Source organism: Apus apus, chromosome 10, assembly GCF_020740795.1.
Source record: "Apus apus isolate bApuApu2 chromosome 10, bApuApu2.pri.cur, whole genome shotgun sequence".
Lineage (NCBI taxonomy): Eukaryota > Metazoa > Chordata > Aves > Apodiformes > Apodidae > Apus > Apus apus.
Window position 1 is genome coordinate 1,596,006 of NC_067291.1, and position 24,034 is coordinate 1,620,039.

Consider the following 24,034-nt stretch of genomic DNA (forward strand, 5'->3'; position numbering starts at 1 on the left):
TCATCCCCCTTCCCCCCCCCCCCCAGATCCCTGTTTCCCCCCCCCCCAGATCCCTGTTTCCTCCCCCCCCCGATCCCTGTTTCCTCCCCCCCCCCGATCCCTGTTCCCCCCCCCCCCGATCCCTGTTCCCCCCCCTAGATCCCTGTTTCCCCCTCCCAGATCCCCCTCCCCCCCCCAGATCTACCCTCCCAGATCACTTTTCATCAGTCACGGCCTGGATCTGTAAACATGAGGGGCATTTCACTGAGGTGGGCCAGAGCCTTTTCTGCCTAGGGCTGTTGCAAGGTGGGATTGTACTTGGAGGAGACAGGCAAGTTTAGCAGCCTCTGAAAAGAACTGAAGCTTCCTGCTCGGTAATTCATCAAGCTGAGTTGTGTTTTGGAGCTCCAGCTTCAAATTAATTTTCTTTGTTTATTCTAACGGAATGTCTTTTATGAAATGGATGATGCACTTGGTGTTTGCAGCCCTGCATCCTGTCTTTGGAGCAGCTGCGGGCAGGCTTTGTGCACAGCCAGGATCTGAGAGCCTAGAAGTGCAATTTAAAATGTGTCAGTCTTCTGTAATGAAAATCTGTTTTGGGATGAGCTGAGCAGTTCATTGTTTCGGGGAGTTGAGCTGATGCTGTTAAGTGCACATTTTAGTAAATTCCAATGTTTTCCTGTAAGCTATGTGTGAGGCTTTGGGGAGGATTTTTAAAATGTAATTTTGCCATTCCTGTCCCCTTTGGGCATATAATTTTTCTTCAGCTTTTCAAGTACATGTATAATTAATAACTTTGTTTACTGACAGTGTCAACAATAACATAGCTCTGATTTACACCATTTATATTTTCCCCTTCCTCTCTGGCACATCCTGAACTGCCACATGGGCAGACAAACCATACCTGAGGAAGGTGGTTCCAGTGAGAAGCTAATAGAAAAATGGAGTGTATGAGCACTATCCTGCTACCTTCTCTTTGTTGCAGAAGTAACATAAGGCCCAAACCATTGTGTTTTAATTAATGAGATGAAACTTTGTTTTGGAGAGCTAGCCAAGAACTTGAGTGGAGTAGGAAGGGAAAATAACCACTGGAGGTTTTGTGGAGATGAACCAGGAGGTTTTGTTATGTGAGATCAGGCTGTTGAGGTTTCCTGAACTCTAGTGAGTCTATCCTTGGCACTGACTGTAGATTTCATTCCAGTCATGTACTTAATCTGAATGTTGCATGGTTGTTGCTCTCCTAATTTGTTTAAATTATCATTAGTGTGATTAACCATTATAGGAATGATTTTCAGAGTTGCTAATCTTCCTGCTCCTACTTTTGATTGTAACTGGAATAGCGTAGGCATCAACTTGGAGGATTACAAGCAAGAGAACTGAGGATTTAAACAACTAACCTATTAATTTATGTGAAATTTAGCTGCATTATAAGCAAGAGCAATAAGGACTAAAGCTTTTCTGAAGCCTCTGAAGTGATTCCCATTGCCTGTTTTCTCTGTGTTACTCTTAGCAAAGCTCTGCATCATCACACAAATCATAGGGCAACATTAGCTCAGTATTTTGGGTACCTGGGCAAAATGTTGTGACTTCAGATCTGAAGCTGGTTCTCTTGTGAAATTTGGAGTTGGTTTCTTTAGTTTCCCACTGGATTAAAATTGTTGATCATTGTTTCCTAAGGAAAGGAGAAGTTTCTTTAAAGTGCAGAATGATGTTGCATATGAAGGGGAATTTTAAAAATGTTTTTGTTTGCCTGGAATAGCTCAGATATGTAAAACTACTTGAAAGAGCACTCCTCCCTTTGCATCAAAACAGTGATCTGATGGTGCACCATGTTGCCAAAAAGACTGGATGTTACAAGGTTTTATACTCCAGTTTTTCTCTAGGGAGGTTCTAGTGCTTTATTTCTGTTAAAGTGGTCACTGTTTAATTTACTAACTTGAAATATGAGTAACTGAGACTCTTATCTCTTCCTAATCTATTACCAGTTACTGGTGTGTATCAGTATTGTGTGAATGCTCCACCCTCTACTATTTCTGTTTGCTGGGAAGAACTATTTTCTAAAATACTGCAAACTGACAACATTGCTTTGATGGATCTGAGATATGCTCCTTATCCATCTGCCTTGATGTAATTACCTTAAGGAACCCAAAACTTACTGTATTTTATTTAAGAAGAAAGACCTTGACTGAAATATGTGCTGTCCTGAATTCCAGTTGCCTCCCGTGAGCAGCATCACTGAACAGCAATGACTCTGGTGCTGGGAAGTGTTTCAAGATAAGCAAACTGTAAAGGTAAAAGAGTCTGGCAAGTTCATGACTGGGCTTTGAAATCATGCTGGGGTTGTGTTTTATTTTTCATTTTTCCTTACACTGCAGAAATAGAGCCAGGGACTCAGTTTAAAACTTAGCTAGACTGCAGGCTTGGGAGAGGACTTGGTGCCAGTCGTGGCCAACTCTCAGCTGATCCCTGCCAGAGGGGCAGAGCAGTGCAGCTCACAGCAAGGCTCCTCTGTACCCATTCCATGTGTCCATTTGAGACCAGTTCTTGCAGTAGTGATGAGAAACACACCCCCAGATTCCTACCTTAATTCCGGAAAACTGAAAGCTTATTTCGAAGTTGTGCTTTTTGTGCAACTATTTACACAGTTTACAAAGATTGCTTTGAGTTTATTTTTAATTTTCCTATATTGAGGTTGTTAGGCACCAATATTTTTAGTTTGAAAAGACAGGACATAAAATTTGGGGTACAGCACAGTGCTGTGGTGTTTCTGTTCAGAGTCATAGAGAAGTTGAAAGACACTCCAAATCCATCTTGCCTCTAACTCAACTCTTATTAAAATTTGTAAGACTTCTACTCTGTCAGCACAGTGCAATGTTTTTAAGGTTTGTCACACTAGCTCAGATCTGATGCTGAGTGTCCAGGATGTGCAAGGGTCTGCTCCCTTTAGGCACAGACTGTGCTTTAGTGGTGCGTTCATTGCTGCTGCCTGAAGAGCCCTCCTGGTGTTCTCCCTTGGGAAGAACACTGGGGATCAAAGCACCATAGTCTATCCTTACCCATCTGTTGGGATGGATGTGTTCAACCTCCCAGTGCAAGATGTGGCCCCTACCAGGGCTGGTGCTGGATTTGTCCTCCTGTTTGCTTTGACAAGGAGGAGTGTGGCTGGCACAGGGATGGGGACAGGAACTGGGGGAGCAACCCATGGGATGGATGGGAACAGGGGCTCTGGAGACCAGACCAGTCTGCTCTCAGGGCCAGAGCGTGGCTGTGTATTTAAAATCCTCCTGTTTTGGTGGTAGCACTGTGGAGACAAAGGTGTGGGACTGCTGAGTTTTAGCATGCACATATTTTCGTGAGCCACATGAACCCAGCAATGCAACAGGAGCTGTGCCAGGCCAAGCAAAAGGCTGGTGTATTCAGTCTTATTCCTAACAGTGTCCAAAGCAGATGGCTGAATTTAAGTACAGGGCAGGAATATTTGTTGCTTTCCTTAAGTTAGGTCTTGTTCTCCAGCCATTTGCAGACTGGGGATTTTCTGGGCCACACGTAGTTTGTACAGGATTCAGCAATCCTCAGTAGATTTCTGTTAATCCAGCCCCCACTCCTGCCCCCTTCCCCCCGTGTAAACATCCTGTATTCACAGCATCCCATGACACTGGGAGCAACAGCACCTTCTTTCTCTTTGTTTTGAACCAATCTCTGTTAACTTGATTTGATTTTTCTCTTCTTTTTCTTGCTTGCATGGGAAAAGGCTGAAGCAATCTATCCTTATTTCCCCACTATAGCAGACATGATTTTATAAGCCTTTATTGTATCCTTTTCAGTAGTTTCTTTTCACACTGCAAAGTCTTAGCTTGTTTGCTTGTTCCTTATGTGGAAGCTGCTACTGAAGTGGAATGTAATTAAGTTTATTTTGGGGATTTGTAAATTAGAATTAAATTAGAAGAGACTTTGATGTGAAGATAGGCCCCCAATCATTGATCTGGAAAGGAAAGCAATTGGATAACTCTTAATTTATGTGTAGAGCAAGGCTACAGAATTGGTGTGATTACAAGCAACAAAAAAATACAGAGAAGCTTAAGCTCTCAATCTTTTTATTTGATCAGGAAAAAAGTGGTTTTCCTGGTGGGCAATTACTGTAGGGATATGCCTGGTTTCTGCAGTAACATCCTGTTGGAAGTTTACATCATGGGTTGGTAAAGATGAGAGGGCCTTAGTGGAGCAGTGGATCCAATCAATTATTTTTCCTGTTTGCAGACCCAGTTTTTTCCCCAAGTGACCTGAGGCAATCTGCCTTCAGAGAAGAAGCAGTTGAATATATGAAATTATCTGAAAAATCTGTGCCTGTTTTGGCCTTTGCCAACTTCTCAGTCTCTGACACACAAACACACCACCCCATTGTGATGGCTATGCAGGCAAATACTTAAAAAGAAGACATTTCCAGGCTAGCTGTCTTGCATTTGTTACCTTCTCCTTCCCCCTTCTTCTGGGGGGAGGTTATGGAGATCTTGAAATGTGTTCTCCTACTGTTTCTCCACAGGATCTTGCTGCCTTGTGCAGTGCACAAACTTTCTAGTACTCATTTATTGGGGGAAAAAAAAAAATCAATATTTGTTGTTTTTTTTTCCTTTTTTGGGGAATAGTACCATGATTTATTTACTCAGTTCAAATCCATATTTATTTCTGTTTTGCTATTCAGCACCATGGAATCTGAATCATTCATAAACACTAATGAACGTATTTTTGCACTCGGCTGAAATGAAGTGGTATTGAATCCATCTTAAAAATGGACTGAGACACAGGAAAAAAAAAATAAAAATGAAATGTATCCAGCTGCTTTAGTGCTGTGTTTCAGACACTTAAACATGTTTTTTTTCAGAACATGCATCTGTTGAGATGTCCCTTCAGAGCTGAGGTTGGTGTTGGGCGAAGGGCGCGCGGCTCGGCCACCAGCTCACAGGGCTGAGAGGCTGCAGGCAGCTGCCAGAAACTGAGTTTGTGTTTTCAACCTCCACCCTGACCTCAGCACTGAGGCAGAGACAGGGAAGGCATCTGATTTTTCTGGGGCCTTGTTAGGGACAGGTCATTTTGTTCCCTTTTTGTGGTCTCATTGCCAGCCTCTCTCGCCTCTGGCAGGGGATGAGCTGGAGTCAGAAGATCATACTGACCTTGGCCAAGAGGGCTGGGAGGGCCACAGTTCCCCTCCTCTGGGTGCCCAGCTCCCAGGGGGCTCTTTGCTGGGTTTTGGGGGCAGATGGAACTGGGAGATTTATATCCATTTGCTCAGTGTACTGGAGAGGAAGGCTGGCCTTCCTGTGCACTTCCAGCATTTGCAGAATTTCTTCCAGTGTTGTCCTCCCCTTTTTCTGATGTCCCAGTGTGTCCCTGAGCCTTCTCTTAAGCCACATTCATCAATGTCTTTTCCTACTGTAGTGATTCTCTCTGGCATCCCACCAAATCCTACTCTTTGGGTCTCAGGTTCCTTCAGATGCCTGTTCTTTGCTCACTGGATCCCTGTTACTCTGCTCCTTCAGACAATTCATGCCTTTTTACCCTTTTGCCATCTCCCTTTTTCTCTCTCCATTAGACCCTCTCTCCCTTTCCTGAGGTGTTGTACAGGTGGCAGTGCTGTCAGCACTCCCATTGCTCTCGAGGTCTTTGTCTGGCCAGGCCATTTCTCTTCCTGTGCTGTCTCCCTCCATCTTTACCTCTGTGCCTGAATTTACCCCACTTGTCCCAGTTTTCTCACCCCATCCTACTATTCTCCAGTCCCTCCTCTTTTCTCTAGGCATCTTCTTCTCTTGTGCATCTTTGACAAAATTAAAAAATTGAAAAACAAAGGGGTTTTGTATTCACTGATCAAAAAGATCTGAACAGTCTTAAATGTATGATTTGAGCTTTTGCAAAATGCAGCTATAAACTTGTTCTTACCACAGCACTGGAGTGTCAGTCACTGTAGATGGAGGCACCAGCCTCACCTAGAACCATAATTCAAAAACCAACCAAACTCTTGTTTTACAGAGGGCTGAAAGGCTCATCTTCAGCTGTCAGAGCCTCATAACCACTGAATAGCTTTATGCTAACACTGCAGTGTTTCCAAAGGCATTAAGTGTGGTAATCATCTTTAAAAAGCCTTCATATAATAATAAAAGCGTAATTATAAACAATGTGATAATAAGTTTTAGTGGAGACCAAAACTTCTTGGTGATTGTGTTTGAAGTTACATGTTTTGCCTCATTCCTGCCATGCTGGCAATTGCTTTCTGTTTACCTTCCAGGAAAAAAAAATCCATATCCAGAATAATATCCGTAAATGCCAGAAGTGATTTTTATTTTCCACAGTGATGGAAGCAGAGCTGCAGATCCTGTCATTAGATAGTCTCAGCAGAGACGAAGGATCCATGTTACGGTTTTGATTTAGGCAGTGGCATTTTAGAAGGGGCAGAGAGGATCTGAACAGTCTCCTCTCCCAAGCTTCTCTTGCAGCTGTGCTTACGAGAGGTGACATGATTGTAACTGAAATTGAGTGTTTCACCTGGAAGTAGCTTGGCAGTGAAAATTGGAAGCAAGGGCCTAAAGGCTCCAGGCCTCTGTCTTGCAGGGGGCTGTCTCTGCTTGTCTCTGCACCACACAGTCTTCGTGTAGAAAATTAGGGCTCTGGAATTCAATAAAATTTTCATTGCCTTTGGCGCTGCTGTAAGAAGTTTAAATTTTGATGAGCGTTCTTGTTACTCAGATGTTTCCATGGTACTTGGAGTAGAGTCAGGGTCAAACAGGCTTGATTTCTCCTAGGAGGACTGGGGAAGGAGGGCTTAGTAAAACACAGAAATAATGAACGTAACATTTTCACGTTACTGATGCTTAGATTCAGATTTTTACTCCTAAAAATCAGACTAGAAGTTGCTGAGAAGGTTTGCTTTGAATAATAATCAGTAATATCCACTGGTGAACATTATAAATGAGCTCTGTTTTAGTTTATTATGACTGATAGACATACACATCTGGTTATCTCATTTTAGTATAAATCTATTTTGGCATCTGTCCTTTGTCAGGAGTTCTTCCTTCATTGTCAAGTTCACCCTGATGACAGCATGTTAATCCCAGGCTGTGCTGTCAGAAGTTTCACAGAGAGTGGCCACACATGAAGGGTTGGCTCAGTCTGAACAAAAAGGAAATAAAGATTTGGTATTTAAAATTCAATATGGTCATATGGATTTTACTGCAAGCACTGGAGGGGAGACAAGTGTTGAAGGTATTGAAGCAAAAACTTCTCATTCTCCCATGAAAGGGAACAGAAATTAGCAAAAGCTTAAGTAGGAAGAAGGAAAAAAAAATATCTTAACTAGTCAGGGTTGGGCTGAAACCAGTGCACAAAATAGGAAACAAGAAGGGTCATCAAAAAAACATGACATTCCCAAGCTGGATTCATTAAGTTGACCAAGCAAGGGATAAGCTGTGTCAGGGAGAGCTACATGTTGATCCCAGCAGCTGAGCCCTGCCATGGTTACCACTGGCTGGGGCCACATGGTGCCTCTTGCAGCCTCCCTGCTGGGCTCTTGGGCAGTAGCTCAGCTGCAAAGCCAGAGGTTCCACCTGGGCATGAGCTGGGTGGGTGGGTGGGTCTGCCCGAGGGTCTGTCTGCCAGGCCATGATGGTATCACAGGGTTGCTTTTCCTGCAGTTTCTGGTGGTGTTCTCCAGTCCCCTGCTGCTCTGTGCCTTCACCAAGGCTGGTTGCACTCTGTTCCTGTTTGCTATGTCCTCCTGACTGTGGGTCATCACAATCAGCCTCTCTCCTTCCCTCACCTCTTGTCCAGAGCAGAGCTGTGATAGTCCTGTGTCACTCCATGTGTTGGTCTTGCTGACAGCTGGCAAGTGCAGGCTTTGAACATACACACACACACACACTCACACACTCACACACACTCTCACACATTCAGTTAATTTTATATCATTAGTCTGCAGATAGTTTTAAGCTTTCATGCTCATAGCAGGGGGGTTGGGTCCTGATGACCTTTAAGGTCCCTCCAACCTTAACCATCCCGTGATTCTGTGTATGCCTTCACCTGTTGTGTGCAAAGCAGCTGCAGTTGGGGTTAGTATTCAACAAGCACTTACTGGCTTGTGGGTCTTAATACTGTGAAGTCTTATGAAATCAGCTTGTTATTGATCCTTCTACAAAGTTCAGTGTCTTATCCATGCAGAGACTAGTCAGGGAGCTTCTGGCACATGGATTATTGCTCTTTTCCACCCCTTGATCCATTATGCTTGCTGTGGATTAGAGTGCAGTGGCTGCACACACCTCATCTCCATCCCAGGACTCGTGGGAGATAAAACTATGGTAGAACTGTGCTGTTACTACACCTGCTCTTGCACCTCTGTTGGGCTGCGGTTGGGGAACAGACCTTCAGGCACAGAGCAGTTTGCAGAGTACAGCAACATAAGCAAAACCAGACACAAATCACAATCTGTAACAACCCCGCTTGCATTGCTTCAGATTTTTGTATGCCCCTCGACCAACATGGTGCTGGTGTGTGCTGTGTGCCCAGGGACTGAGTCCTCTCGGGGCCCACCTGTGACTCTCAGTGGGGTGGGATGAGGCACCTTGAGGGTGGTTTCACTCTATATGGAAAACGGCACTTCCTGTTGCTCTTGTGCCGCCCTGCAGCACACTCAGCCCAAGTTCTTGCATGTGGGCTGTCCAAAAAGCTGTCTGTGCCCAACCCTCTGAGGCTGGCCTGTGGTCATCACCAGTTTGTGGCATGGAGGGTGATGGATGGGGAGCTGACTCCAAACAGTGTGACTCTGCTAAACTCAGCTTATCAAGCAGACCAAGGGAGGCGTAGGCCATGTTTGGGGAAGCTTTTCCTTTGCTCTTTCATGCATCTCTCATCACCTGAGACACACCCCAAATATCAGTCCAGTGAGTTGGCATTGCCTGGGAAGGTGCTATGTAGGAGCAGAGAGCCCAAGGAGGAACCATTATGTGCTGGAGCTGAGCTGCTGCTGAAGACCAAGACAGCCTGGTCAGAACTGAGTTTCCCCTGAGCTCTGCTGCACCCACTAAGCAGGGTGGTATTTGGGATTGGTGATGTGCATGAGCATAGAAGTTTCCCAGCCACAGCCTCCCTCTTGCTTGTTTTGTTTAATAGATTGAGCTTAGCAGCATCATATTGCTGGGTGTTCATTCCTCCCACCATGACCTGATCAACTTCTATCCAAATGCCAGAAGCTCATAATAAAAACCACATAGAAGAGCTGAGATGTAATGCCTTGTTCTCATGAAGGTGGCAATACCCAAGGGTATATTTGAAATTTTTAACACCGAATCTCTTTAGATTCTAGACTGAAATTTGAAAACCACACTATGAGAGCTGCACAGCTGCCTCTCCAGGGGGGTGGCATCGATCACCATCAGCTTTTAGTTGAGTAAAAAGGGGCTCTACATAATGTTGAGAAAGCTTCCTAAAAACAGAACAAAAAAGGACAGCCAAAAGGGTTGGCAAGTGGTGTAGCATGTTTTTAAGGAACTGTGTAAGGTGCATGAGGAATGCCTGTCAACAGTTATATTGGAAAGACAAAAAAACCCACTGCCAAAACCCCACCATAAATCTCCTAAGAGCAAGGTAAAGATTATTTTTTTTCCATGATTATGTGTAAGTAAAATAATACAAAGCTTTCAACCATTAGATGACAACATGAAGATATTCTAATAGTTTTTTTTTCCAAGCCTGTCAGAACAGGAGGCCTGCCAGAGAAAGTGTAGGGTCAACAGATCATGGAATGTAGAGAAGGCTGAGAGGATGACCTGAAGTAGAAAAGTGCAAGCTAGCCATGCTCTCTGCAAAATTGGAAGCTTTCTTTAAATTATATTTTATTTTTGGGGGCAGGGGGGGTGGGCTACCTGAAGATGTCAAGCTAGTACATTTTTTAAACCAAATCCATAAAGTGAACAGTAAGAAATCTTCAGGAGCAGATGGCATTCTCTGAAAATTTCTCAACGTGTTTAAGTGTGAAATCCTGAGTTACCAAGTGTGGTGTGTAACCTATCACTTAAATTGGCTAATCAGACTACAAAAATCAGGCTGAAGATACTTGGTCAATGAGACTTCAGGTCTTCTGAAATTCTCTTGGGGGAAATCTTGGAAACTGCAGCTGAGTTCAGCTGATGTCTGGACCAGTTAAATTGACAAAAATTATAATAAAAGATAGTGTTGTTAGATACAGGGGAAGTAACATATGTTGGAGGCATTTGTGGACAGAGCCACACGTTGCTGGTGAGAACCTTTGGAAGGATGTTCAGGGCTTTTTCATTCCCAGAACACTTTGAACAGGCTCTGTCACCTGGGGCTTCAAACTGTTGCTGTGGAGTCAGAGGGAATGACCTCGGGTAGAGAGAAGATAATAAGTTGTTTAACAGGTAGAAAGCTGGGTTGGGAATAAGGAGCTGGTTTAAGCAGCAGCAGGTCAACCCTGTTCAGGGTCTGGAAAAGGGTCTTATGAGGTGATAAACTTTGCTGTTGCTTCTGAGTCAATTGGGGTCATGAGAATGTGAAGACCCTCAGGAACACTTTGTTGTGGAAGAAACATGAAGTGGTGAAATGGCAGGTGAAGTTCAACGTACTCTGAAGTGGTATAGAGTTAAATAATGCAATTCTAGGAATCTATGGAGCAGTGGTCTCTGAACTGCCAGGTCTGCATGAGCCTCAAATATTGAAGTTGTAATATCTGGGCTTTTGGAAAATGCAAGATCTTAAAAAAAAAAAAAGGTTAGGAATTGTTAGGAAAGCAATAGGCACCTAAACAGAAAAGCTGTGGTGGCACTGTCTAAATCTGTTCTGGTCCTACATCTGAAATGTCCTGAGCAGTTCCTGTGCCCTCCCCTCTTCAGTGGAGCAGAGCTTTTAGGTGTCATGAAGCCAAGGGAGGTGTAGATTGTGACAAGGAGGATCAAAGACACATGGACTGTCAAAAACTGTTCTTGACTGTAAAATCAGTGCCTTGGGGGAAGCGAGTAGGAAATAAATGCTTGTTTCTCTTGGTTGCAAGAGCCAAGAGACATCAGGTGGTTGATTGACTCAAAGATATGCAAAAACTGGTAAATTTTCTCAGAGAGTGTCACATGGAGCTTGTGCTGCGAGCGCTGGGGCTGCTGGAGGTTTGCCTGGATCCAGGAAGCAGCAAGATCAGTGTTTTAAAGGCAAAATCTCAGCAGGACAAGTAAACATGAAGGTATCTTCTCTTTCTCAGGAAATCCCTCATCCAGGGATCCCAGCATCTGGCAGATGCTGGGAGAACATGTAGAGGAGTATTGCTTTTATACTTTTTAATTTTTTTTGCCTTGGTACCTGTAACTGGCTGCTGTGTGGCCCTGTGCAACCTTCCCTGTGCTGTCCTGTTCCTGGATGTGTCCTGAGAAGCAACCTTTACTCCCCAGTTCTCAGGGCACTCCAGAGCACACGCTGCATCTTCAGCAGGTACTGGGTAGGTCAGATAGTTTCTCTAAGCACTTCTCACTGTTGCTGAATGGATTGGCTGACATGAATGGATGTTATTTAGGCTTCCCTTTGTGTAGCTGAGATCAAGGGAAGTGTGAGTGATGTTGCAATCTTGCCACGGGTTTAAAATACTGCTGGTATGTAGGATGCTCAGAGAACCTGCTGTGTGTTTCTGCACCTGCAAGACTTCCAGACAGTTCCATTTGTGGGTATGTGTGCATGACCTCTAATTGTCTGCAGTTCTAATCCATGAGCCAAGCTAACAGCTCCCAGCTTTCCATGAGAGCTTTTGCTGGATGTGTGGACTCCTGCGTATTTACAAGTTCTTAATGATTGCTTTAAAAGACAGTTCTATAAATTTTTACTAGCGGTTATGCTGAAAAGAGCCTATTTTCGTACTAAAGTAGAAGAGCAAGCAATTAATTGTTTGAATAGTAACTTTTTTAAAACAGGGTAAGAGTCTAGATGCTACGATTATGGAAGAGTTCTTCCTCTCTGAGAGGAATATGCAAATATACACACACATGAGTTTTCTTTCCATTGCAGTGAGTATTGCTGTATCAAGCTCTCTCCTGTTTGAGGTGTCCTGTGGCATGACTGCCTCAACTTGGCTTTGCTCTCATCACTGAATCCAGGACTTCCATTTTGCTTTTAGGGCTGATTTTCTGAGTCCTTGATCATGTTCAGTGCTTTCTGGTAAACCACAGTTCTTCATGTTCTCCTTGAAACATGGTGCTCAAGGAGCACAGTCAGCCAAGGCCTTAGTGCCTGTTGGATGAAGAGGAGTCTCCAGAGCTGCTCTTCCATTTCTGTGTATCATCAGTTCTATTCATAGCAGTGTGATATTGGAGTCATGGTTAGTTCTGTTTCTGCTCTGTGATAAAGTCCTTGTTTCTCAGACCTTTTTCTGCAAAGTTTATTGCTATTATTTCTTAGTCCATAAATGTACAGTTTGTTATTTCTCGTGGAAAGAGAAATGCACATTTACTGAATTATATTCTGATGTTTTTCTTCCATCTTTCTAATTGCTCAATATAATTTTACTTTATCACTGTTCTGTACTATTCATTGCTGTCTGACTTCTTGATAGCTATGATATAACTGAATATTTTTTTAGTTTCTGCTTTGAAGTGTTTATTTAGGGACTGGCCTCTAACGAAAAGCTCATACTTAAAGGAGGGAAAGCTTTTCACTGTAAAAATGAAATACTTGTTCTTAAATGAAATCTGCTCATCCCCTGCCCTTCTCCCACCACTGAACCAGGTCTCTAGGTAGTAGACGTTCCAGCATTTCTGGAGGAAGCTGTGGACCACCAGACAGTCCACATGAGCAAAACCATAGAAGAGCATTGTGTCCTTGTTTGTCCCTTTTCAGCTGCTGAGCAGAGGAGCTAATCTTACCAGAGATCTCATTACCAGCGCAGAAAAGTAGCTTCTCTTTTCTCTGTCTCATCTGGTAAAGAAGTGGGGGAGAATTCATACTGCTCAGGATGCCACAGCCAGGGAACCATTACGTTAGTGTTAATTTTCAAAAATGTAAAAAAACCTGTCAGTTTTTTACTTGTTAAAAACAGCCACATCCACTTGTTATCTTATTAGGTAAAAAAAAGAATGTCACTACTACAAAAACTTTCATCTGCAGTTTCTCTTCATAAACTGGAACTTAGTTTTTTGCACAATGAAAGTGCTGTTCATGTACTAGTTGACATTTTTATAACCTTTGTGTGTCTTGGGACAGTGATTTTTTTTTGTTTATTTTCAATATTGACTTGACAGTTTTCTATTCTGTGGATATTTCTGACAAAAGGTTCCTTTTGTCAGCTTTTGTTTGCTATGCAAATGTTCCAGCTGCATAGTAAGTGTGTTTTAAGGACTTCTGCCTGTGACATAGTTTTGTTTTTTAAAGATATTTTTTTCTAGACTGTTTGTTCATAACACCTTTGCCATTTTTAAGAAGGAACAGTACAATTCCCCATCTCCCTCTTGAAGTGTAGTTACCTGTTGGTTTAAGATACACTTGAAAGCCAGCTAATTTGTACAACTGTAATATAGAATTGAAAGAGAATAAAACTTGCTGTGCCAAACATGAATCTGTATTTTATCTGTGTTTTGTTGGGAATGGCAGGAAGTGAAGGATGTCATGCTGGTTTGGAGCAGAATCAAAATTTTGGGAAAACATGTATTTAGAAGGCCCTAGGCTTGCTAGTTTGCAATTACACTTTGAAACCATGAAACAGAAAACATTTTTATAGAATTAAATGAATTCAAGACACAACTGAGACGTTTGGCAGCTATTGCTCTCACCTTAGTGGTTTAATGCTTTAATTTATCCCAAATGTGTTTAATGTCATTGTCTGCCTTGAAATACTTACACATGTTGCCATTGTTTTTAACACAGTGATACGCCTGAATATATTGATGCTGTTTCAAGGTGGGATTGAAGGGATTAACAGGCTGAGGGGGGTGTTGCTGAGTTACATCCTTCTTAGAAATGAACTTTGAATTGTTAAAATGAAGTTTAACTTTATCAGCTTTCTAATAGGATTTGTAACATACCCTAATGGGATACCTTGTACTCCCTCAAGGAGAAAAAAATTCCCCAGGGCTTAACATTTTCTGCTGATATGTAAAGGTTTTTATAGTTAAATACCCGGTTTAAAGATTATAGGTAATCCTGATTGTTAAATGAAATACAGAGATTTCATGTTGTACCCAGAGCATGCACCAGAAATGTGGTTAGAAAATGGAGAGTGTTTGACCAGGAATGTTTAAGCTGTGATTGGTCAGAGTTCTATACTATGAAAAATCATCCAGCTGGCTTGGTTTTTATATCTGGTATTTGGAGTATCTGGGAACTTCTGGATTTAGAAATTGCTTTTTGGACTGTAAGCATGGACTGATGGAGGAACATTTCGGTCATGGACAAGTGTGTGGAAGGAGGAGGGTGAAGAGTCTGCAAAGAGGCAGGAATTTACTAGATTTAATTCAGTTTAATTTACAATAATTATTATTTAATTGTTGGTCTTTGGAAAGTTCACTCCTAATTTTTGCAGATTGAGGGCATATGTAGGTGACGGAGGTAGCAGAAATGGCAACTTCAGTCTCGTCCTTGACACTTTTTGTGGAAATTGAGTTGTTGCTTTTCAGTCCTTTGGCTGCCTGAGGCTGTTGCAGAAGTTGTAATAGCGCTTCAGTGTGCAAGGGGAATGGTCCTGCAGTGGGGTTAGTGCATGTTCTTTGTTCATCCTATGGAAAGCAGGAGGTGACCAAAGATACCAATCATACTTTATCAGGAAATGTCATCCTGGCATGAGGGGTCACGTCAGTTTGATGTACTGGGATGCTGAGCGAGATCTTGGATTGACTTCAAGTTGCTCATTGCTAGGACAGCAATCCTAGAGTCATAGAATGGTTTGGGATGGAAGGGACCTCAAAGATCATCCAGATCCAACCCCCTGCATGGGCAGGGAGACCTCCCACCAGCCCAGGTTGCTCCAAGCCCCATCCAACCTGCCCTTCAACACTGCCAGGGATGGGGCAGCCACAGCTTCCCTGGGCAACCTGGGCCAGGGTCTCACTCCCCTCACAGCAAAGAATTCCCTCCTCATGTCTCACCTCAATCTCCCTCTTCCAGTTTTCATCCATCCCCCTCATCCCACCACTCCCTGCCCTTGTCCCAAGCCCCTCCCCAGCTTTCCTGGAGCTCCTTCAGGCACTGGCAGGTGCTCTAAGGTCTCCCTGGAGCCTTCTCTTCTCTAGGCTGAACACCCCAACTCTCCCAGCTTGTCTCCAGAGCAGAGCTGCTCCAAAGGCATCTTTGTGGCCTCCTCTGGACTCTCTCCAGGAGCTCCTGATTTAGAGATTATGCTTTTCACCACTCTTACCAGAGTCCTGCTTAGACTGTTCCAAAGCTCCTTTGGTTGGTGGTGCTAATGAGCTTTTACTCATTATGGGTTAAGGAGGACAATGAAGTGGGTGTTGCAGCTGGACTGTGAGCCAGCATGTTGTACAAGCAGGGTGCTTCTGCAGCCAGAAAGGTCTCGAGGGACTTAGGGTTAACAGCAGTCATGTCTGCAGGAGTTTGGGAATTGATGGGAACAAGAGAGTAATTTTGACCATGAAGCAAAGCAGGTGATGGAGAACGTGGGGAAACAGCAACACAGTGTAACAGAGGTGAGATCTGCCTTTTACAGCTGATCATGCCTACTCTGCCTGATGCTCTGCTGACACCAACAGCTTATTTATTAAAGCTTGTAACAAAGAGATTAAGTCTTTTCAAAGAATACTTTGCATCAAAGTGAGACTATTTTTCTGTGCTTCATGTACAACAGACAGTGTTTGAAATATGTTAGGAAGTGAGGTGGTGGTGCAGCTGCTTGTCGTTTGAGGGGCACCAGGCCTGTAATCTCTGGTGCATTTTTTTTTATACTTAAAAACATATTTATTTATTTATTTATTTATGTTTTGGACTTCTAAGATTTTTTTCTTACTCTGATGATGCACACGCCTGGGATCACTTCTCTGCCTCTGCAAGGTTTTCTTTGCTGCTCCAGCCTGGTGAGCAGGAGTCATTGCTTTGCCAATGTTAGGGCTTCCTTCCTCCTTCTGGGGAGTGTCGTGGAGAGGATTTGACTTTTGGGAAAGCTTAGTAGACCAAAAAATGAGACCTTACATAGAATAGCAGCATTTTGGTTATGGTAAGAAGGGTCATTGTGCTTGTAAGTAAGGAAGTTGAAAGTTCTGATTAGCTAAGGGTGCAGAACTCGAATTTTTTCTTGTGTAGTTACAGCTCAGCTTGATGTTTCATATTTGTGTTCTGGTTTGGTTTGGTGGGGTTTTTGGTAGTGGGAGAAGGGCCCCAGAAGTGGCTCCTGTAAGAAGCTGAGAAGCTCCCCCTGCTCCAAACCAACCAAGGAGCCATTAGAGGGACACGAGATGAACCTCTGCCACGAACATAGGAAAGGACTGAGAGCAGAGCTGAGCTGGGCGAGAAGTTACAGGAGAAGAGCTGAGCTGGTGGTTGGTGAGGGAGAAGGGGAAGAAGGTGCCCCAGCAGCAGTTTCCCTGCAGCCCATGGGGAGATGGCAGCTGTGCCCCTGCACTCATGGAGGAATGTGGTGGAACATTCCCTGAAGGCGCCAGGAGGGGGAAACTTGGCCAGTGGGCTTGGATTTTGTGGCCAGTGGCCTTGGATTTGCTGCCCATGGCCTGGGATGGTGCAGCTGTGGAAGCCCCCGGGCAGGGGAGGTGCCTGTTCCCGAAGCCCCGTGACTCTGCGGGCAGCGCTGGAGCAGCTCCGGGGCTGGTGGGAAGGGCTGATGGAGCAGAGGTTGGTGGAGGACTCTGCCATGGAAGGGACCCTGTGGGGAGCAGGGCAGGACTGTGAGGAATCCTTCTTGCTGAGGAGGAAGGAGCAGCAGGAACCACCAGCCTGGGACCTGACTCTAAACCCCATCCCCATCCCCCTGTGCTGCTGGGGGGAAGGAGGGAGAGAAACCAGGAACAAAGGGATTTGGGAGGGAACAAAGGGAAGAAGGGAGGGGGGGGAACATCTGCAAGCCCTGCTCTGTGTCCTGGGGGTGTTGGATGAGTGTGAAATGAAATTGTTCCTTTTCCCCAACTTGAGTCTGTTTTGCCCGAGACCTTAAACAGTGAAGAACCCTCCTTGTCCTTGGTCTCAACCCAGGAGCTTCTGGTTGGGTTTGTCCTCCCCACCCCAGGGTGTGTGTGAGTTGGGGGCTGAGTGAGCGGCCACGGGGCTGGGTCTTGGTTGTTGTGTTGGGCCCAAATCAGGACAGTTTGAAATGGGATTGTGAATCCAGAAACCTTTGTTCTTACCTGGGTGTTTGTCAGCCTGAAAGGAAAGCTTTTCAAGAGATGGAGAGGAGAACTGAATGGAGTTAATGTCTCTCTTTTGAAACAGTACAGGCCGCTGAACTGAAAATAGATTCTTTCAACTATGCCCCTGAAGGCCACAAATAGGCAAGAGCTGTTGAGCACTGAAAGGACACTTGAAGGGACCATGGTTCTGTAAAGAGTAAATGAGGCTGCTTTAATACTCTCTGCATAGTTACCAAAATTGTTCTAATCCTTGAGCATTCAGAAAACAATGCACAGACAGTGTGGACCCAAAGCCACGTTTGCTTTGGGAATTCACCGTGTTAGATCATGCTGCTGCACCAGGACTGTTCAGGTCAGAGCTTTGGTCCCACCCAGCAATGTGGTGCCTTTCCCTGAAGAGATGGAGGAGCTGAGGGGCGGGCAGATGTTTCCATTTCCTTCTGATCACCTCTGTTGGTGACACTCAGCATCCATTCCCAGTTCCTCTTCAACTTGGGTGCGATTCCTCTTGCCTATGTGTGGTTTCTCAGCTCTTCCCATAATTTTACAACTGTTGGCTTAAAAGCATATTGTTTTTCCAATGTTTCACCTTCACTGGGGTTTAGCTTAGAAATTTAAATCAACTGTCAATGTAGATTTCTTCCTTTATTTTTTTTGATCACTTTTGGGATCAAAATATTTTGGCTTTTAGGTCTACAAAAGGGTGGAAGATGCTCTTGTATGGGGCCTCTCCAAGGGTACTACAGTGCATGTGAAGTTCTGTGTGAGCATCTTGCAGTTTAAATAGTTGTTATTTCTGTGCTAATGTTAAGAGGGATAGAAGAGTAGGCTGAGTTGCCAAGTCTTCTTTGAAGTCTAATGGTGTGTTTGGTAACAGAACACACAAACTTTCATTACGAATCTTATTTGAGATGGTAATTGGCTTATTTGTTCTCTGGTTATCAATTTAACTTCTCTACCACAAACATCTGTGCTTGCATTGTGTGAATCTGTGTGAATGCTAAACATTGACGTAGTTAAACTATCAAAGTGTTTTTAAAAGCATTTTTAATTCAGTAACTGGAAAGTAATTGATATTAAAGCACTTTTCATATTATTATCCCTTTGTAAGCAGCTTGGCATTTCCTCCATAAGCCAGAAAAGCAAAGTCACTTTGAAAAAATAATCTGTTTCAAATTCTTAATCTCCTGAATCAAAAATGCTTGAGAGCAGGTAATAGGATACTTAGTTCAGCTTTCATTTTTTGTGGCAAATTGTTGAATCTTATGATTCCATGTTAATTCCTGCTTGTGGATACTGCCCCAAAGTTACAGCAATGTCAGTTGCTAAATATACTTGAGTACTTTCCAAGTGTCTTCATTGGGGACAACAGAAAAAATGGCAGCACTTTTCTTGGCACTAATTTTGTTTCAGATGTGGTGGTCCATCAGTTCCCTTCTGATGCTTCTCCCTCCTCCTCCCCCTCCACTTGGCTCTCAGCCTTTCAGATTGGTGATGGCCATTCCCAGATTGCAGCTGGTGCTTCTGGGCTTCAGCTTTGGGTTTGCTTTGAAAAAGTTACCTGTTTTCTGCTAACTATCATGGAAGGTGGATGTTGAGTCTGAACTGCTGGCAATATATTCAAAGAAAGAAAAGATGTGAAATACCTCTAAGAGTGTCCCAAAACTATGTGGTGGAATCTTCCATTGTACAGCCTGTGCTGGACAGACAGTGGTGCACAACGAGTAGTAGGGACTTGGCTTTCTGGTACTTCTCTTGCTGAGATAAGGTCTACTCTGTCCCCTCTGCTGTCTGTGCTCATCTTTTCCAAAATGAAAGGGTACCTAAATATGCTTTTCATAGAATCATAGAATGGTTTGGGTTGGAAGGGAATTTAAAGATCATCCAGTTCCAACCCCCCTGCATGGGCAGGGACACCTCCCACCAGACCAGGTTGCTCCAAGCCCCATCCAGCCTGTCCTTGAAGACCTCCAGGGATGGAGCTTCCACAGCCTTCATGGGCAACCTGTTCCAGCATCTCACCATCCTCACAGGGGTGACCTTTTTTTGAAAGAGGTAAACTTTAAACACATAGAAATAAATGGAAAACTGGATAAAAATGGGGTTTAATTAAAGGTAAAGTATATCATAATACTTCTTTTGGTCAAGTAACTTTCTTTGGCAAAGGCAGTTTTGAACCCAGAGCAGCTGTTGTTTGTGTTATGAGCCACTTGAGTTTTTATGGTGTAGCTACTCACCACAGCACGTTCTCATGTACTCTGAGGTCATCAGATGAATTTTTTTACACAGGTTTCTTCGTTTTGACAGCATTCTTGGGCATTATTGGTTTGTGTTTATTAGGATTCCTGAAATAAGTGCAACATATGGCTAAGGAATTAAATAATAGCCTGTAAAGAATCTTAGGAAAATAGGATCAATGTATGTTGACAGCAAAACTAAATTCTAGTGTTTCCCATTTTTATGGCCCCTTTTTCAATTCATGCCCCTTCAAGAATTAATATATATGTGTGGGTGTATGTCTGTATACAGACAGAGCAAGAGATGGAAAGGAAATGAGAACATCAACTATTGATCAAGCAGACTGGAACTAAATTACTCATTAGTTAAAAATGGCTAATGATGAGAGAGCAGTGATCTATCTCAGGCTGGCATCAAGCTGATGCATCTAGGAAAATAGAGTGGTGGAATGAATTGGGCAAGATATTGTAGTGATAACATTGTATTTATGCCATTTTTCAAGTCACACATCTGGGTTTGCATGCAGAGAATTGCAAAGAATAATTCAAACTAGAGCAACTATAGAGTGTGTCTGAGGAGGGGGGCGGGGAGGGACTTGTCAGACCAGAACTAAGCAAACATGACTGGTTGAGCCTGCCAAAAGAAAGGCTGGGATGTGGGGAGTGGAGAAATAGTGCAGCTCATAATAAGTAAAACTACCAAGGATAAATGCCAGGGAGGAATGAAAATTTAAAATAAAAGGCACTGTTTTCATAAAGAATAAGTAATTGCAGTTTGAGCACTGATAAATTCAGAAGATGGTTTTCAAAAGTCAGGATTATACACGGTCATAACAGCCATCTGATACAGAGAGTAAGTACAGAAATAGCTAAATCATTTAAAGGTGGAGTGTATGGTGGTTTAGGTAAGTTCATGGAAATGATTATCTGAAATGGGTGAAGTCACAGGCAACTGTTTTCCAGCCCCATCTAGATTTTTGCTCCTGTGTGAGGTATTTTGAGCAGCTACCACATCTACATCTTGATGTGGTTCCTGGTATAGGTTTACGTGCTTACAAGAGAGTTAAGCCATCTTCTCACTCTATAAATAAATATTTCTGTATGTTGATATTCTCTTCTTTAACTCAGAAGCCAAAACTTGAAGGTTTTTTGAGAGCTGCCTGTCTCCACCTACCTGTTTAAAAAAATACATTAAATCCACCTGTAAACCTTGACAGTCTTTTCATAGGAAGAAGTCAAACATGATCTAATATTCCTTATTCCCTAGCATGAAATAAATTCTACTGACAGGTGAAGCGTGTGAGATGTTTGCCAAACTCTGCAGCCCTTCCATATTGACTTTCTTGGATAAATATTAAAGGGCAAAAGGCCACTTCTGACTTTCCTGGAACTTGAACAATCAGACCTGCCAACAGAAGTAAGCAAATTGCCCTTCTGTTGGTGAGTGTAGTAAAAACAAATAAATAGGGAAATGTTCTTCCTACTAAGATATTCAAATGGTATGTGCCTGGAAGCAGCTTTTCTCTCTGCTGCAGGAGCAGGGAGGCCTGCACTGGATGCTGCTTGGTGCCACATTTGTTCACAGAAGGTTTTTAATGTGTCTGCAGATGGGACACTTTGGGGCTTGGACTACCAAAAAACTCTGGATCTCTGAATTTTTATGGATTTTAAATATCTTTAATTGATTTAATCTTACTCGGAGTACATTAGGACATTTAAAAAGGCAGCCAAGACCCAGAGACAACAGCTTGGGTACATGTCTTAAATGTACCTGTCTGGTTTACTGTGTTGTCAAAGCCATGTCTCTGGTCACTGGTATCTCATACATTCCCATTTGCAGATGCTAACCACCCTCTTGTCTTTCTTCCCTTTTATGTCAAGTTCCTCCTGAGTTTCTGAAGCGCCCTGCAAATATTTATGCTCATGAATCCATGGACATTGTGTTTGAGTGTGAGGTGACTGGAAAACCTACTCCAACTGTGAAATGGGTCAAGAATGGAGACATGGTGATTCCTAGTGACTACTTCAAAATTGTGGTAAGTAAATTGTCCTTCTTGCAGAATTTTGAGCTGTTGACCTGTCTGTTGGTCCTCCTACACACACGCATGGGAGCTGGGTTCTTTTACAGGACCAGCTTCCTCCTATTTTCATGCTATTGATGTTTGGGGCCTGGAAGAGAGAAATGGTTTCTTGAAAAATTTCATGCTCTGTAATTCAGTCATTTTGCTGAACATAAGCATGTTACTTACGTTGTATTTTTTTATAGCTTAGATTCTTCCAGGAGAGACAGACAGGCAGACACAGTGAGAAGGGCACACTTCATTGGTTGAACCTCTCAAGTGCCAGCTTACTGTGAACACTCACTGACTGTTTTCTGCAGCTGTCTCTGATCAATGAAAATTACCATTTCAAACAGATGTTTAAATATAAATACAACTGAGGTGTGGGTCATGAGTTGTGGCACACCAGTCCTTCTAGGGGGAAATCTTAAGTGTAGTGAAAGTCATTATTGAGACATGGCTGAGAACGTGATGGTTGTACATTGGTTATACCTGAGGTTCTAGGCTTGTGACTGAGCTCTGCAGTGCTTAAAATACCATCAAAATGGCTGTGGAAGTGTTATGATGTCTTGCCAGTGATATGTGATGCTAGAAAATGATAGCCATTAGTAAGAGCTTCTGCTGCTTTTTGTTACTGTGTAATTTGAGGATTCCGTGCAAAAAGAGATGAAAGCAGAGGGGAACTTTGCATTTTTTATACATTTTGCCATGTCCCTGTTCAGCAGTTTCTCCTGTCATAGTCATGTGCCACAGTAACACCCCTGTTTTTGCAATGGCATCCCATTTTTAAGTCTTTCTTCCTTCACTCTGCAGAAAGAACATAATCTTCAAGTTTTGGGTCTGGTGAAATCAGATGAAGGATTCTATCAGTGCATTGCAGAAAATGATGTTGGAAACGCACAGTCTGGAGCCCAGCTGATAATACTTGACCTTGGTAAGTTGAACTGTGACAGAACAGTGCCAAAGGTGGGGAGGAGCAATTTCAAGGGGCCTTTTCCCCAGGATAGCTGTAACTCAGCTAGAGCAGGATGTGTTTTTTAAAATCATAGGAGTGGTTCAGTGTTGTCTTCTGTACACTTACATGGAAGAAATTAAGGAGTTCTATAGGATTCACCTTGTATTTTGGAAAATAGGCAGAAAATATGCAGTGCAAGAATAAATTGTAGCCAGAAGTCTATAATATCATTGCCTGCTGAGATTTAAAAAAAATACCAGGCAAAATGGAAACAATTACTGGAATTATGAAACTGAACAATAAGCACTGAAGGAGCACACCACAAAATAAGTATTTTACCTCAAAGTCGTTCCAGTGTTAGAAGCTTTTTTTCTTCTGTTGGTTTAAAAAGCAGTAGCTTTGTCATTTCTGCAAGCTGTGACTGCAAAATTTGTTTAGAGTTATAGCTGCAGTTTAAGATAAGTATCTGTTCTTGTGCTCCAGTCAGTGGCATTACTGACAATATTCACCTTCTTGCAATGTCCTGCACTGTGTATTTTGGATGTGAGTAATGGCTGTTAGGACTCAAGACCTGCTATCTTCCAGAAAAGAAGGTGGTACAAATATTGTTGCTAAGGCATCAGCTTGTTTTGCTCTTGCAGGTCACACAGCTCTTAGAAAGAATTTCTCAGAGCACAAGAAAGAGAACTGACAGTAAAAGGAATGAGGGGAGAATCAAGTCAGACAAGAAAATATTAATTCTGTACTTTTGGGTGCTTTTGTGTTGCCTGACTTTTTGGGGTATTGTTTCAAAGTTCTAATTTCTCTTTTGTTTGGATGGGAAGGAGTTAGGAGACCCAAACTTATGTGTGTTAAGAGGCAAGATGTAACTTCACACTTGCAGTTTTAACAGATGTGAATCTGCTAGGCCTGGTTTTGCTGTTCATCATCCAGACAGTAAAGTGTCACGAGCGTGCCATAAAGAGAGAGATTTTCCCTTTCTTTTCCAGTTGTTTTGTAGAGTAGTTGTGCACTCAGACCTTCTTCTCAATTCTGGTTTGGATGTGGGTGTGTTTCATTGCTGGCTGAAGAGGTGCATGTACTTGCCACAGTCACCTGGGGAAGGGCAGGTGCCCTCTCCTGGCTTCAAAGCTCTGGTGCTTTAGAGCTGTGGGATTTACACCTCGGAGCAGGGCTAGGCAGCAGGATCCAGCAATGCCCTACTGTCAGCAGGTTGCCAGAAAAATTATTAAAAGTAATTTCATTTCTGCTAGATGGATGAATCACCCCAGTAGTTTCCAAATCTTTCGAACGGAAGCGTTATTCCATCTTTTCCACATTTGAAAAACACTGAATAATTAATATACTTGGGGTTTGAAGCCCTGCCCAAGTGTGTACTTCCCCCCTGTTCCCAGTAGTGGTTTATAAATTACTATTACTGTTATTATTTTAGTTCCTGTGGTCTCACTCTTCTTCCTTTCCTTCCCC

The 24,034-nt window shown here is 43.1% G+C and overlaps 1 protein-coding gene across 10 annotated transcripts in view; it reads left to right on the forward strand.

Annotated features, from left to right (window-relative positions):
• NEO1 (neogenin 1) overlaps nucleotides 1-24,034 on the forward strand; it is a 205,191-nt gene that overhangs the window by 107,707 nt on the left and 73,450 nt on the right. For all 10 annotated transcript variants that reach the window (XM_051628379.1, XM_051628374.1, XM_051628380.1 and 7 more), the window contains exons 6-7: nucleotides 21,434-21,588; nucleotides 22,426-22,546. In XM_051628379.1, coding sequence (XP_051484339.1) covers nucleotides 21,434-21,588; nucleotides 22,426-22,546 — 276 coding nt within the window. The remainder of the gene's footprint in view (nucleotides 1-21,433; nucleotides 21,589-22,425; nucleotides 22,547-24,034) is intronic.